At 34.8% G+C, this 16,077-nt stretch overlaps 1 protein-coding gene across 4 annotated transcripts in view; it reads right to left on the reverse strand.

Annotated features, from left to right (window-relative positions):
- Positions 1–16,077, reverse strand: part of LOC150107481 (nucleolar transcription factor 1-A-like) — a 554,391-nt gene that overhangs the window by 143,468 nt on the left and 394,846 nt on the right. For all 4 annotated transcript variants that reach the window (XM_090391894.1, XM_090391895.1, XM_090391896.1 and 1 more), the window contains exon 13: positions 6,065–6,130. In XM_090391894.1, the coding sequence (XP_090248020.1) occupies positions 6,065–6,130 (66 nt within the window). The remainder of the gene's footprint in view (positions 1–6,064; positions 6,131–16,077) is intronic.

The following is a 16,077-nucleotide window of genomic DNA, read 5'->3' on the forward strand; positions in this document are numbered from 1 at the left end:
AGTAGACAACCAAATTTGAATCTATTCGAGTTTAGAATCTTGGTTTTATTCCAATAAAGTATGTGTCAAATGTGAATAGCATGGCAAGCAAGGCCAGACTTATTCTATTCCAAGAATTTGATGTAGCCCCTGATAAATTTCAGCAGAATAGACTACCTGTTTGAAATAACAAAGTTTTTTGAAATAAGGATAATTAATAAACATCAAGCAAGGAGAGAGGTGATAATTTATCCTTGGTGGATGGTAGAAAAAAGGACACTTTCCAAAATAGTTTGAAGATGCACAGATTAAACATGTATGCTTTGGTGTTCCTTTAAGGTAGGACAACTTTTTTTACATCAAACAGCAGTTTGGTTCAAGGATAGTATTTATGAATAATTTTCTGGATGGTGACATGGTCACATCCATTAGCACCAGTGGTGATTTATGTTCAATTCTTTCACAACAGAAGGGAATCGTAAGAAAGATAGAGTAAGCTAGGAGTACAAGAGTTTTGATAATACCCGTCTACTGTGAAAGATGACAGTATGAGGATGGATGGATGTATCTGCTGGTAAAAGAAAATTTTCTGATAAACAGAAAAATCAAATATTGTCTGGATAAGTGTGCATTATTAAATGGAGATCCATGATGGATGTGTTTGATTCATGTTCCATAGTGAAATTGATATAAGAGTACATGAAAGATACTAAGAAGAGTGATGTGAAGCTTTGTCCACCTTTACCACAAGTTGCCCCAGTCCTGAAGATACTTCAGGCGCAAACTTTGTTTGTTTACACTTGGATAAAGGATTAAACTAAATATATAATTTAAAGAGTACATGAAGTTTATTTACTTTATCCAGATATTGCAGTAACTTTGTATGAATGTGGCCGAACAGGCTGAGGAAAAATAGCACTGAAGAGTTGGTTTTCCAGGTGTCCCATAAAACAGTCCACTGGTGAGAAAGAACCGCTCATGGATGTTGCTTCAATTTGCTTGTATAACTTATTTTGATATATTAATGGTGAACTTGAAGTTAACAATATCTTTAGAAAAATTTCACCATAAAAATTGGAAGATTTTCTTGGAGTGGTTTCATTGTCTAAACATAGATCTTTAATTTCATATTTGAGTCAGCTCTGTTTTTAATAGCTAAAGTAGCCAGTAAGGTTTCAAAGGAGACTAGAAAGGAAGAAATATACAGGAGTTAATAAATTCTACAACTTTTTACACGTGCTAACTGTTTACTCTCAAGAGGAGGTAACCAATTAGGATATCTCTCTAAGAAATAAGCTACCGTATATTATCGCATATGATGCGATCCACTTTTAATGTGAACTAGAATTTTTGTTTGAAAACTAGCCCTAAAATGCCATGTCCACGTATAATGTGATCTGTTAAACTTGTTCCATAACATTATAAATAATACAATACAAATTAACGAAAGAAATATTTATTTTAAAACAAAATGTAAAAATACAATACGAATTAACGAAAGAAATATACATTTTAAAACAAAATGTCAAAATCCTTTAAATTCTTCTTCATCTTTTGAGTCATCAAACATTTCATTTATAAATTCATCTGTAGGGATTGTGTCATTAGTGTAGCAGTTGTCATCATCGTCTTCATGCTCTCCATTTTGTTGTGCATCATCCTCGCTTTCGCATGTGACGTGATTGTCGGATCCATCCATTGAATTACTTATTCCACATTTAAGAAATGAGCATTGAATCATTTCAGATGGCATCGAATCCCATGCTTCTTTAACCCAGCTGGTGACTAGGGTGATCTCAAGTTTCTGAAAATTCCCACTTCTTCACCAAACCAGATGACATCCATTCTCTCCATTTTTCACGTAAGTGATCTTTAAACGGCTTGTTCAAGCTGACATCAAGCGGCTGCAAAACGGAAGTTAGACCACCCAGTATGACTATTAGGTCTGTACTTACCTCATGTGCTTTCTTTTTGCTTGCTTCCGTTAAATGCGCCCAGAACATATCCCAGACTAGCATGCTTTGTTGACGTAACAAGCTACCTGGACATATGTTCCATACTTGATCCAGCCACAATTGTACACCTTCTTCATCCATCCAACCTTTCTGATTGGTGTGAACAATTAAACCTAGTGGAAATTTCATATACTTCGGACTTTAATTTGGTTTCGTGTGCCATGCATACCAGAACAACGGTAAAATGTGTTTTTTCATGTCCCGTTCTTTTTATGAAGACACCCTTTACACCAACTGAGTTTACGATTCCCAGGCATATCAAAGTACATGGGCATTTCATCCATATTGCCAATTTGGGAAAGTTCATATCCATGACACTTCCATAATTTTATGATAATTTATGGAAGGACTGCACTTTTTCTTCAAGCTGCTCGTAACTTCTGTGCAATTTTTGTTCAGTGTCATAATGTTAATGCTTTGCGTTCCATAAATCTGTTGCAACCCCCCCCCCCCAGGCGAAGCAAGAAAAGATGAAATACCTGATGTGTCCTTGAATTTACAATTCTTGAGTTGTAGAGCTCGAAAACAAATTGCATTTCTTGTTACTATAATGCCATCTTGTCGTTGCGTCAAAATCCATTCATTTAGCTCTTCTTTGAGTTCTGGAAAGGATGCTACATCTCCACGACGGGCACGTTTCGTTTTGGGGATTTTTTCAAGACTTGTCTTTTTTGCTTATGCCAAAGTCTAATATTACTCTCTGCTACACCAAATGCTCTCATAGCAACACTATTATGCTTTTCTGCAAACTGCACAACATGCAATTTAAATCCTGCTTCAAAAGATGAATGTTTACGTTTCTATTGGCTCATTTTCAGGCTAGGTTTGTTTAATGAATAATATTTAAAATGAACTGTGGTTAACCCGATATACCTAACTGTGCTCTATCATTCGACGACCGAGCGCGCATCGTATCTGCACATAAAGCCAGTAATAGCTTTATGTGTAGATACGATGTACGCTCGGTCGCCAAATGCGAGTGGGTCAAGTAGATTTGGTTGCATAGGCATTAGGTAGTATATATTGTGTGTGCAAGTCTAATAAGATGTTACATTTTTTTAGGATCTGCATATAATGCAAACCCCTAACTTTAAATAGTATTTTTTACCATAAATTTTTCGCATTATACGCGATAATATACGGTATATCTTTCTCTTGACATGTCACACTTATGACATACTAAACAAAGTTTTTTGTGCATATAATTAGAACATTTGTGTGTGTGTGTGTGTGTGTGTGTGTGTGTGTGTGTGTGTGTGTGTGTGTGTGTGTGTGTGTGTGTGCAACTGGTAATTCTAGTGCTAATTATATAGGGTGGTTCATAATTCATGAAATATATAGGAACATTCCATAGAAATATATTCATAATTCTATGGAACATTCCATAGAAAGGGCCAGTGTGTAAAATTAGAATGATTTTGTGTATATGTGTGTGTGTGTAATTGATACACTTTTCATTCTTCTAGTGCTAATTATATACAGGGGGTTGGCACAAATAATGGAACATTCCACAAAAAGGGCCAGTCTTTGTGAAGCCGATAAATAATGGAAGTCCTTTATCTGATGTGATTTTCATAACTAATTAAAAAAAAATCTGGTGATGTTAAAAAACTTATGCAGTTGCTTCACAAAGACAGGCCCTTTACTATGGCATGTTCCAAGAATTACAGGCCACCCTGTATATGTATGTATGTGTGTGTGTTAGTGATGGAACTGGATTAATACAAAGGGAATTACAAAAAAGTGGAAGGTGGCATGCATTTCTAGAATCTGCTGAGATTATAAATAAATTTAAGGTTGAATATGATAGATGCATTTCTCATTGAGTTACACTTCCTGAGGTTGTTTCATCACTCATTCACTTGTGGGTCAGTGGGATAATGTTTCTGGTGTTCTTGTTCCATATCATAAGACTTCAAAATGGAGGAAGAATCTAATACAGAGTGAATATCATGCAATTATCAGCATTCAGATCAAAAACTGATGTATAAATGCTGGTAAAATTCCAAACTAAAATATTCACAATGCATTACATCTGGAGATGATGCAGTGAATTGAAGCATAGTGTCACAGTGGACATTTTGCTTCTGTGGAAGGACAAGCATTAAAGATGACCCAAGAAGTAGCAGCATTTGACAGCTATGGATGATAAATCAGGAGTTATTGTTAATAGCTTGCCAGAAGATGAAATCTGACAGGAGACCAGCAAGCAACTCACAAGAGGACTGTTGTCATAGATGAAACATGGAGATATGACATGATGAACCAGAAATGAAAACTTAATCCTCACAACCTCTCCTCATCCAAAAAAATGTCAGCATCAACATTCCAAAGTTAAGTAAATCATATTAATGGCATATGAAAAGAATGAAGAGATGCCAACAGACTGGTGAAGTTGACTGTAACGAAAGCATACTAGAGAAAATTTCTGCAGGATATTTCCATTGAAGTAACTGATCTTATGGAAAAGTATGTATGTATGTATGGCAAATACTTCTGCATCTGAATACAGACCTTATATGAGCCTTCATACTTCAATTTATTCTCCAAGTTTTAAAGAGAAGTAGCACTGCAGAACTCCTGGGTGATTGTTTCACTCGATGTCTGATTCAATGAACCACCTGTTAGTCACAAATGCACAGTTTTTGCATGGGTGCGATAACAGTTACATGTAAATTTAATATATATATTATTTTTCCAATTGAAATTGAATGATTATAGTCACTACTGACTGTTAATCATTGCAATGCTGATAATAAGCAAAGTGGTTGATAGTGGCAGCAACTAGCCACACTTGGTGTCAACTCCTCCTGGGAGGGAGGAAGAAAATCTGAAAAAGTGGCTTTTTATTCCAGCAGTGGAATTTCACATAAAATATCGGTCTGGAGATTTTTTTTGTCTTCCAACCTAATGAGGAATCAGGATGTAATGATGGTCAATACACTCTGATTAATATACAGCATGGTATGATTTGAATTGGTTTAAATTCAAGATGATAATTTTTGGTCCTTTGAGGTCTGAATTAAAGAAATGAATAAAGACAGTAGATCCTGTTTAATTCAAACTTAAATCAATTTAATACAAAAATTATAAATTTATTTTATTGCATTTTTTTACTGTTAGTAATAATATTAAGAAACATGTTTCAAAATCAGTTTTTGACATGATTTTAGATCCCTTGTCATGTTCATTTGATTTTCCATTTATACCTTCCAGTCACTTTTAGTTCTAGAAATAAAACGTTTGCACAGGCTAGATCCGGTACATAGGCTTGAAATGGAAGATGGTTGGTATGTCCAATAATGCAATGCGTACAGTGGATATCAAACCATTCATTTTTATAAGATATTCTATCAGTAAGATTTTAAGTTACTGAAAAATAAAATAATAATAAAAGAAAGAAAGAATTTTATGCAAATTACTGATTTCCATTTATAATCAATCATCTCAGCTAACGCCTTTTATTCCCTTATAGGGAGTAGGCAAGGCTGTTTTAACCTCTAACTTTTGGAGACTGAGTGGGCAGTTCAATCTCCACTGGTAGCTAATCAGAGATAGCTGGCCCAAGACTATCAATAATTATAAGCAGCAACCAATGAAGAGACTGGGAAACAAGTAGTACTGCCTTGTGATCCCTATCAGGATATGTTATTGTCTGAAACAGTATGGATACTACAGTCGATTTTCTTATGTTTAGAGAACAACAACAACAACAAAAAAAACCTACTTGGCCATTCCAGAGATCGACTAACCCAGGAACCGTCTGAAAAAATACTTTAGTTAGAAAAAGTTCCTCTAGTTGGTGACCAGACTTGAAGTCTATCTCTGGGTGCCCTGGTGGAGAGAATGCAAATGCCACCTCTACTGAGCTATACAGGCCATCCCACCATCACCCCTCAGTAAATCTGAGATTGACCTATTAAGTACCTTGACATCATAAACTGCATTTCATCACATTTTGAAAAAGTATATATATATATATATATATATATATATCAGAAAGAAAAAAGTAGGGACAATTTTAAAGTATTGTAGCATAAAATGTATTTCACTCTTTTATATGTACTTACTGTGGTGGTTTACGAGGCTCTCCTTTATATAACTGCTTTCTTCCAGTTCCTTCTGTATTTTCTTTTCTAGCATAAGGTGGAAAATACACATATATTTATTGAGTGTATTTATATATATATATATATATAGAGAGAGAGAGAGAGAGAGAGAGAGAGAGAGAGAGAGCTAGACAGAGATATGAAGAAGAAGCAAAAATTTTCAGGTCATATATTAATTAAAATGTGAAAATAATGAGTTCTCCAAGATGTTCAATCAAATTCATTTAAAATGTTTGAACATGATATCATATAACAATTAAATCAGAATGGTTTTGCAGTGGTCTAATAACCTCATATAGTTGTGGTTGTGAAAAGCACAACTGATGTTTCTTCTTTTTTACTGGCCAAAGAACAGCAATAAATCAGTTATTAATATATCATCTGATCCAGTTTATAGTTTGAAACATATATGAGTACAAAATCAGTATAACAAGCCATAAATGCTTCGCAGGATTGCAAACATATCTGCAGTCTTTATAAACATCTTTTTAGTTTGTTTTAATTGAAATTATGGCTGAAGCAACTAAAGCAATGAAGCAGTACAGTATCCATGCATTTCAGCAAGTTTGAGATTCTGTCACCTCCATAAGTAACTCATCTCATTACTGGTTAACTCATCTCATATACCTGAAAAATCCTTTATAAAGGTTCCTCACATTCAACTGAATGATAACTATTACATTATCCTTATGATTGAGGATAATGTAATAGTAATTCTCCATAGTCATAGTGCTGGAAGTTCGGGTTATGATTTCAAAGGCAGTCAAGAAAGTACATTTAATCAGAAAATTATCCAAAATTGTAAATTCAAAATTTATTTATTTAGCAATTAGCAGATGCAGTACAAATAATACAAAAAACATATAAACATGAATATGAAAACTTGAATATTTTATCTCTACGCATTTATCCCACTTCTAATGTAGGGTCTGTGTGTTACAATTGATGTGACTATTGTCAGTACAACCCCCAACCGGCTTGTCGCTGTGGGGTTGTGTGTGTATTTATTATTTTTTTTAAAACTATCGTAGCATGTGTTCACATGACTGGTTTGTCTGTTCTGAGGGACGAAAAACCCGAGTTTCTGGAGAAAAAACCCTCTACCTTCATATGAGACTGGCTAACTCATCTTTAGTCAAAAGAGACCAGATAAAGGTTCTTCACATCATGGACAGGAATAGAACCCAGGTCTTTCCAACAAAAGGAAATTTTTCATCTAAACTGACTGAGCTACAAAGGCTCTGAAAACTTGACAAATATAAATATGAATATAAAATCCATAATTATCAAGAAAGACTTTCTACCAAAACTGCAGCCAATCAAAAATTAGAAAACAATGTACTGTGAAATGTACTTGCCTTATAGTAAATGTAAGATAATAGAGTATGAGAGAGCAGCTAAAAATAAAAAATAATAATATTATGTACCTGAAATTATCTTTGATGGTGATGTAATTTCATTTTTTTGCAACTGTTATATCTAATAGTGAACAGCATGATATAAAATATACATGGTTCTTGACACAGATAATACCTCACTGGATGTTTACAGCAGGCCTGGTTGGCCAAGTGGTTAGCATATCCACTCTCCAGCCAAAAGGCTGCGGGTTCGCATCCCACCGTGGGCATGGATGTTTGTGATTTTCTGTGAAAATACTAGCGGTGGTGGTGGTGGTGGTGGTAGATGGCGTTAGTGTAGATGATGAGAGTAGTTGCAAGTGGTGGAGACGGAGAGTTGTAGAGTAGATGCCCCTCCTCGATGAGTCTTTGGACTCCCTGGAGGTGTTGGATAGTGATAATAATAATGGTACTTCTCATATACCTGAGTAATAATGAATAAGTGATATGAATCTGAGCTCAGCATCAAAACTAAGAATCCAGATACAACAGGTCAAACAGAGATGTAGTGTCATCTAGTTATTGAAGTTTCCAAGATTCCAAACTTGAACTCCTGTGTACTATGTAAAAGTACACACGAGTTCAAATCCTCATGTGTACTTTTACATAGGATGTGAAGAAGATTTATCAGTGCTTTTCAGCTGAAGGTGACAGGGTTTTTACTCCTGAAAACTCAGGTTTTTCATTGTGCAAAACAGCAAACTGGCTATCAATGTACACAATTAAGATACAAAGTAGACAGAATTATCTATCCTATCATAGGCAGTATCTGGTTTCTAAGAAGCTTACTCAGTCATGTCAGGCAAATAAGCCCAACACAAAAACAGAAGACAAGGATGGATTTCAGGATTTGTTATGGAAAAGATGAAAATTCATATTATAAAGACCTTTTCAAGCAATGGACAAGCATGAAGAAAATCTTTAATATGGGAGATACGATGATGACTGGGTACTTTAGTGATATGAATCTTCTCGGTACTATAGGATGGCCTGGATCTATTATGAGTGCTTATCTGAATTAAGAGTTGCGACAAACTAATATACACTAACCGGGAATTATTTTTAATTCATTTAATTAATAAATTAGTATTAAGCAACTAAAGCCATAAATGTTGGTATAATATGCCTGTTCATTCTCTGATTTAACATAAATTTTTATTTTTTTGCAGATGTAGAATCTAAGTTTATCCTGTGTGGTGACCGGGATTAAAGAATTGTCCCACTGCAGCCCATGCATGTTGTAGAAGGTGACTAAAATGGACACCCAGTTCCAGAGGATATAAATATGGAACCTGGTCCTACAGGTTGGGGGTGGGGGCTAATGACCCACCTTGTAAAAAATCTCTTATGAAATAATAATTCTGGACTGTCTTTTAGGAAATGGACTAGCAAAGGATTAAAGGACTTGAAACTTGGATCATGGATTATTTGTTCACTATATCAAAGTAAAGGACTCCATTTGTTAATAAAACAGATGGCTAACAGGTTAATATAAATTTAACCTGTTAGCCATCCAGAAGATAAGGTACCTTGAAGAGGGAATTATTGAGAAAAAGAATCACACAGTCTTTTACAGTTGTCACAAATCAAAGCACATTTTTGGAAACAGGTATTATGCTGAATAATCGAATAAAACATTAGTTATCAGGTTTAAAGCAAAATCACCAAGACTTTGCAGTTTGAGATTAAGAGGAGGCTTTTTTAATTACTGTGTAATTAGAGCTCATGCACCAACTGAGGAAAAGGATTAGAATGAGAAAGAGACCTTTTATGAAGAACTTGATGATTTTTATAACACTTGTCCAGTGAATAATATTAAAATAATATTGGGAGATATGAATGACAAGATTGGTAGAGAAAATAGGTATAGACCAGTGATGACGAACCTATGACACACGTGTCAGCACTGACACACCTTGGATGTTGAAAAATATTGGTATTCTGATGAAAAAACTGTGATAAATCGTGTAAGATCGCTCTCAGTTAAGGCGAAGATAGGTTTGTTAATTGAAAGAACTTTCTGCCAGTATTCAGCAACAGAAAAGTCATTAAATGTAATGTAAGGTTGTAATTTCAGTTTATTAAATTAATTGTATAATATGAATTCATAGATTTTATATCAATGTCCTATTAAATAAACAGCCTAATATGATATGTATAACTCACCATCTATGATTATGTAGTTACGTTTATAATGCATATATGCAAGTGGCACATCAACAACGTCAATATTTAAAAAAAAAAAAGTTTGACCCACTTGGTAAAAAGGTTCGCCATCACTGGTATAGACCAATAATTGGAAAACAAGGACTACATGATGAAACTAATGATAATGGACAAAAACTCATCTGCTTTGCATTTGATCACAACATGGTTATTGCAAGTACATTATTGCACCATAAGAACATCCATAAAATAACATGGAAATTTCCCAATGGAAATACCTTCAATGAAATTGATCATGTTATTATTGATACAAGCCATCTATCAGATGTATTAGATGTTAGGTCCTATCATGGCATTTTGATTCAGACCACTATTTAGTGATAAGTAAATTAAGAGCAAAAATCTCAAATGCACGTAAGACTCATGGAGAAAGTCTACAGACATTTAATTGTGATAAACTTAAAGACTCGGAAATTAAACAAAAGTTTCTAAATGAATGTAAAAACCAACTAAAGCAAAAGAATATCAAAACTATTGCTTTAGTTGGTTTTCACATTCATTCTTTAAAATAGAACTCTTTAAAAAAAATTCTTCTAATTTGGGTAATGTTGTTCTGGGTAAAGCCCAGAAAATCAAACACAATGATTGGTTTGATGCTGAGTGTGCAGCAGCCAAATTAAAAAAAAAAGAATAAAGCTTATAAAAAAGGCACACAAGAAACACCGTTTAAGAATATAAAATTGCAAGGAAGGAAGAGAAAGAGACACATAAAAAGAAAACAAGGAGGTTCTTGTAGGATCAATTTAGAGCTATTGAACATCTTAGGGGATCCAGTAAAAGCAAAGCTTTCTTTATAAAAATAAATATAGGTCGTAAAGACTTTAAATCTAGAACCACTCTATATAAAAGTGAAAACTGAATTCTACTAAGTAACAAAACTGATATATTGCAAAGATGGAATGAACACTTTGATGAATTGTTGAATTATGAAAATACAGGCAGTGAAGAACTTGATGTTACTTCAAGTAGTAACCAAGAAGTGACTGAACCTCCAACACTAATTGAAACTGAGGAGGGAGCTTAAAACTGAATAATAATGAAGCGGCAAGACCAGACTCAATACCATCAGAACTCCTGAAGAATGCAGGGCCACCTGTTATAGAAACAATTCATAATATTTTGCACTCAATCTAGATTAACGAAATGCTTCCCTCAGAATACAATATAATAATCTATTTAATATAGTATTCTGAGGCTAATCTTCTTGAATGACAGGCAGTCTCAAGTAGGGTTATGGGCAAATATCAGAATGGGGAACTGGACAATGAGACATTTGTACCTATGGTCCCACAGAACGTTCTACAAAGGTAGAAGTGGAGGAATTTTTTCGGACTTTAGAGAAAGCAACTGACACAATGAAAAATTGGTCCCTGATGGGGATCTAATTAGCAGAGTAGGAAATGATTATCAGACATATAAAAATATGTTGGGAAAATTTGAAGAAAAGAGCAAAGCTAATAATAATGGCAAATACCTATTGGATTTCTGCTCAGGATATGGACTGGTTATTACTAACACAACGTTCCAACATAAAATGTGCACAAATTCACATGGAGAGAAGAGGCAAGGAATAAGAACAGTCTCATGGACTATATTATTGTTGATAGTGATGTTTTCTCCCTGGTGCAGGGCACAACAGTGTACAGAGGATTTGAAATTGGAAGTGATCACTATTTAGTCTTAAGCAGGATAAAATCAAATTTCATATCGAAAAGAATAACATGTAAGAAAGCTTTAAAGCGTATAAAAGTTGAACAGCTCTCAAATGTGAATTGTAGACTAAAATACACAAACATTATTGAAGAAAAAATGAAAGCATTTGAGAATAGGAATCAAACCTTGGAGATTCAGTGGCAAGACTTGAAGAAAACCCTAACTGATTCAGCCAGAGAAGCATATGGTGAAGTTGTCTGCAAGGATAGAAAAATCAGAACTCCATGGTGGACACAGAAAGTTAAAGAGGCAGTGAAGGAAAAGAAGAAAGCATATCAAAAATTCTTGGCAAATAAGTCACACTGTGCTCTTAGAGAATACAGAGACAAAATGTAAGTAAGCTAAACACTGTGTAACTAGCTAAACAAAAATCATGGGAGCACTTTGGCAAGAACATAGAAAATAAATATCAAGAAGGTGGCAAAATATTCTGGAGGTTGTTGAATTAGTTTAGAAATGGAGAAAAGAGTACTGTAAAAGGAGTTAGAGACATGAAAACAGGGGGGAAAGATATCCTTGAAGTATGAAGTGATTAATTCGAAAAATTGCTAAATGAAACAAGCAGTGATAGCATAGTGGTAAAAAACACTCAACAGGCATACAGTCAGGAATACATATCCATACTTGAAGTAGAAAAAGCCATCAAAGGCTTGAAACGTGGAAAGGCAGCAGCAGGAGAAGATGATATTCGACCAGAAATGCTGAAGTATGGTGGTATAAAAGTCTTACAGTGGCTGCACTGCATAGTTCAGAAGGACTGGACAGATAGACAAATTCCTGATTATTGGAGTAGAGCTCTCATAGTACCCTATATAAAAAGGGAAATAAAATGATTGTGAGAATTACAGAGATATTTCCCTACTGAGTGTTCCTGGTAAGATTTATGCAAGTATATTTGAGAAACGGTTGAGAAGAATTGTGGAAGAAAAGCTTGGCGAAGAACAAGCTGGATTCAGGCCAAATAGAGGCTGTCAGGATCAGATATTTACTTGACAACAAATAGTTGAAAAATCATGGAAATATAACAAAGATCTGTATTTAAGTTTTGTTGATCTGGAAAAGGCATGTGACAAGATGCCAAGAGAGAAGCTATTCAATACGCTAGTTATATGGTGTCGATGGGGCATTATATCAACCAATACTTTGTCTTTATTTGAGTTGTAAGTCAGCAGTTAGAATTGAAGGAAGTACAGAAAGATGGTTTAATGTTATATCTGGTGTAAGACAAGGATGTATTATCTCCCTCTATTATTCATTATCTATATGGATCACATTATGAAGGAAAGTGGTATTAACATGATATCAAAATTAGAGATGTTAATGTCAACTCTCTGCTTTATGTGGACGATGTTATACTTCTAAATAAATCAGCTGCAAGTCTGTAAGATTCCCTGACTAAATTCAACTGTTGTAATAGATATGGTATGAAGGTCAGCAATAAAAAGACAAAGACAATGAAAACAGGCAGAATCATTGAAAATGTCAACTGCGTTGTGAACATAGAACCAGTGGAACAAGTAAAACATTTCAGCTACTTAGGCACGATTTTTTGTGACGATGGTAAATTAAATATGGAAACAGAATCAACAAAGCTGGTATGGTACGAAGTCAATTGAATAAATTAATATGGAATAAGAGAGAAATTAGTCGGAACACTAAATTAGCTGTATACAAGACAGTGTTCAAACCAGTTTTAACTTATGGATCTGAGAGCTGGATCAGAAGTAAAACACTTGACCAAAGACTAGAGACTGCAGATATGAGAGTCCTGAGAAAGATTAGGGCATGAACAGATGGCATCAATGGCAATATCATATTAAAAATGGGGATATTAGGAAATAACTTAACATTGTCAGCATCCAGGAATGCATTAGCAGAGCTAATCTCAGGTGGTATGGTCACTTAAACAGAATGGGCGAAGAAAGATTAGCAAAACAAGTGTTCTCTGCCAGGTTGACAGGAAAACGATCTAGAGGAGGACTAAGATATAGGTGGACTGATATGGTACAAAGTGCTTTAGATGATAGAAATATAAGATCTGATAATGTTAGAATCTTGACAAGTAACACACTGATTTGGAGGAAAATTGTAGATAGGAAGTTAGTAATGATGTAAATTTTTCATGTAGTACTATCATATCCTATACACCCCTTGAGGGTACATGGCAGGAATTTGATGATGATGATGATGGGTATTTAAGAGGCTGTCCCTTTTTGTTGAAAGAATTATCGGGGGACTATTAATGTGGATTCAGAAAGGGAAGGTACACTCTAGAACAAATGTTCAATCTTCATCAGATTCTTGAGAAATGTATTGATACACATCACCTCTTCATAGACTTTAGAACTGCCTATGACAGTAAAACAGAATGCTACTCATAAGAGCCATGAGAGATTTTAACTTCCTGGAAAAATTAATAAGGCTTATTGCACTTACTCTCAAAGAAACATTGAAAATTTGAATCAATGGAAGTGTCTCAGAACCTATGGAATTTAAAAATGGAGTAAGACAGTGAGATGTTCTAGCTTGTCTTCTCTTTAATATTGCTTTGGAAAAAATAATCAGATTCAAACATCAATACTAGAGGAACCATTTTTAACAAATCTGTACAAATCCTTGCCTTTGCTGATGACATTGATATCATAGCAAGAACACTTATAGCCCTAAAACTTGGCTTTTTTGGTTTTAGAAAGTGAAACAAAAAAAAAATGAACCTCATGATCATTCAAAGTAAAACCAAATATTGGAATGCAGCAAAAATATTAACCATACTAATTCTTTAGAAATTGGATCTTACCAATTTGAAAAAGTGAGTAGCTTTACCTGCTCAGGATGAGAAGTTAATACCAAGAATGATATAAGAATAGAAATTAAAAAAAAAGAACAATTGCTGTTAGTCATTTTCTATGGCTTAAAAAAATACCAAATTCAACACAAAAATACGAGGCTAATCTTCTTGAATGGCATTCAGTCTCAAGTAGAGTAATGTGGGCAAATATGAGAATGGGGAACTGGACAATGAGACTTATTTGTGCCTATGGTCCCACAGAAGGTTCTACTAAGGTAGATGTGGAGGAATTTTTTGAGGCTTTAGAAAAAGCAACTGACACAATGAAAAAGGAAAAGTTGGTCCTTGTTGGGGATCTAAATAGTAGAGTAGGAAATGATTGTGAGACATACAAAAATATTTTGGGAAAATTTGGAGAAAAGAGCAAAGCTAATGATAATGGCAAATATCTGTTGGATTTCTGCTCAGGACATGGACTGGTTATTACTAACACCATGTTCCAACATAAAAATGTGCACAAATTCACATGGAGAGAAGAGGCTAGGAATAAGAAAAGTCTCATTGACTATGTTATTGTTGACAGTGATGTTTTCTCCCTGGTGCAGGACACCAGAGTGTACAGAGGATTTGAAATTGGAAGTGATCACTATTTAGTCTTGAGCAGGATAAAATTGAATTTCATATTGAAAAGAATAACATGTAAGAAAGTTTTAAAGCGAATAAAAGTTGAGCAGCTCTCAGATGTGAACTGTAGACTAAAATACACAAAGATTATTGAAGAAAAAATGAAAGAGTTTGAGAACAGGAATCAAACCTTGGAGATTCAGTGGCAAACTCTGAAGGAAACATTGATTGATTCTGCCAGAGAGGCATGTGGTGAGGTTGTGTGCAAGGATAAAAAAATCAGAACTCCCTGGTGGACACAGGAAGTTAAAGAGGCAGTGAAGGAAAAGAAGAAAGCATATCAAAAGTTCCTGGCAAATAAGTCAGCTTTTACTCTTACAGAATACAGAGACAAATGTAAGAAAGCTAAACAGTGTGTAAAACTAGCTAAACAAAAGTCATGGGAGGACTTTGGCAAGAATATAGAAAATAAATATCAAGAAGGTGGCAAAATATTCTGGAGGTTGTTGAAGAAGCTTAGGAATGGAGGAAAGAGTGCTGTAAAAGGAATTAGAGATGATAAAGGTGAAATGAAAACAGGAGAAAAAGATATCCTTGAAGTATGGAGTAATTACTTTGAAAAACTGCTAAATGAAACAAGCAGTGATGACAGCACAGTGATAAAAAACACTGACCAGGCATGCAGTCAGGAATACATATCCATACTTGAAGTAGAAAAAGCCATCAAAGGCTTGAAATGTGGAAAAGCAGCAGGAGTAGATGATATTCGACCAGAAATGCTGAAGTATGGTGGTATAAGAGTCTTACAGTGGCTGCACTGCATAGTTCAGAAAGCCTGGACAGAGGGACGAATTCCTGATGATTGGAGTAGAGCTCTCATAGTACCCATATATAAAAAGGGAAATAAAACTGAATGTGAGAATTACAGAGGTATTTCCCTACTGAGTGTTCCTGGCAAGATCTATGCAAGTATACTTGAGAAACGGTTGAGAAGAATTGTGGAAGAAAAGCTTGGCGAAGAACAAGCTGGATTCAGGCCAAATAGAGGCTGTCAGGATCAGATCTTCACTTTACGACGAATAGTCGAGAAAGCATGGGAATATAACAAAGAGCTGTATTTAAGTTTTGTCGATTTGGAAAAGGCATATGACAAGGTGCCAAGAAAGATGCTATTCAATACGCTACAGTTATATGGTGTCAATGGGGCATTATATCAAGCAATACTT

The sequence above is a fragment of the Typopeltis vanoorti genome, chromosome 4, assembly GCF_054136105.1.
Source record: "Typopeltis vanoorti isolate ZY-2024b chromosome 4, IOZ_Tvanoo_1.0, whole genome shotgun sequence".
NCBI classification, from domain to species: Eukaryota; Metazoa; Arthropoda; class Arachnida; order Uropygi; family Thelyphonidae; genus Typopeltis; species Typopeltis vanoorti.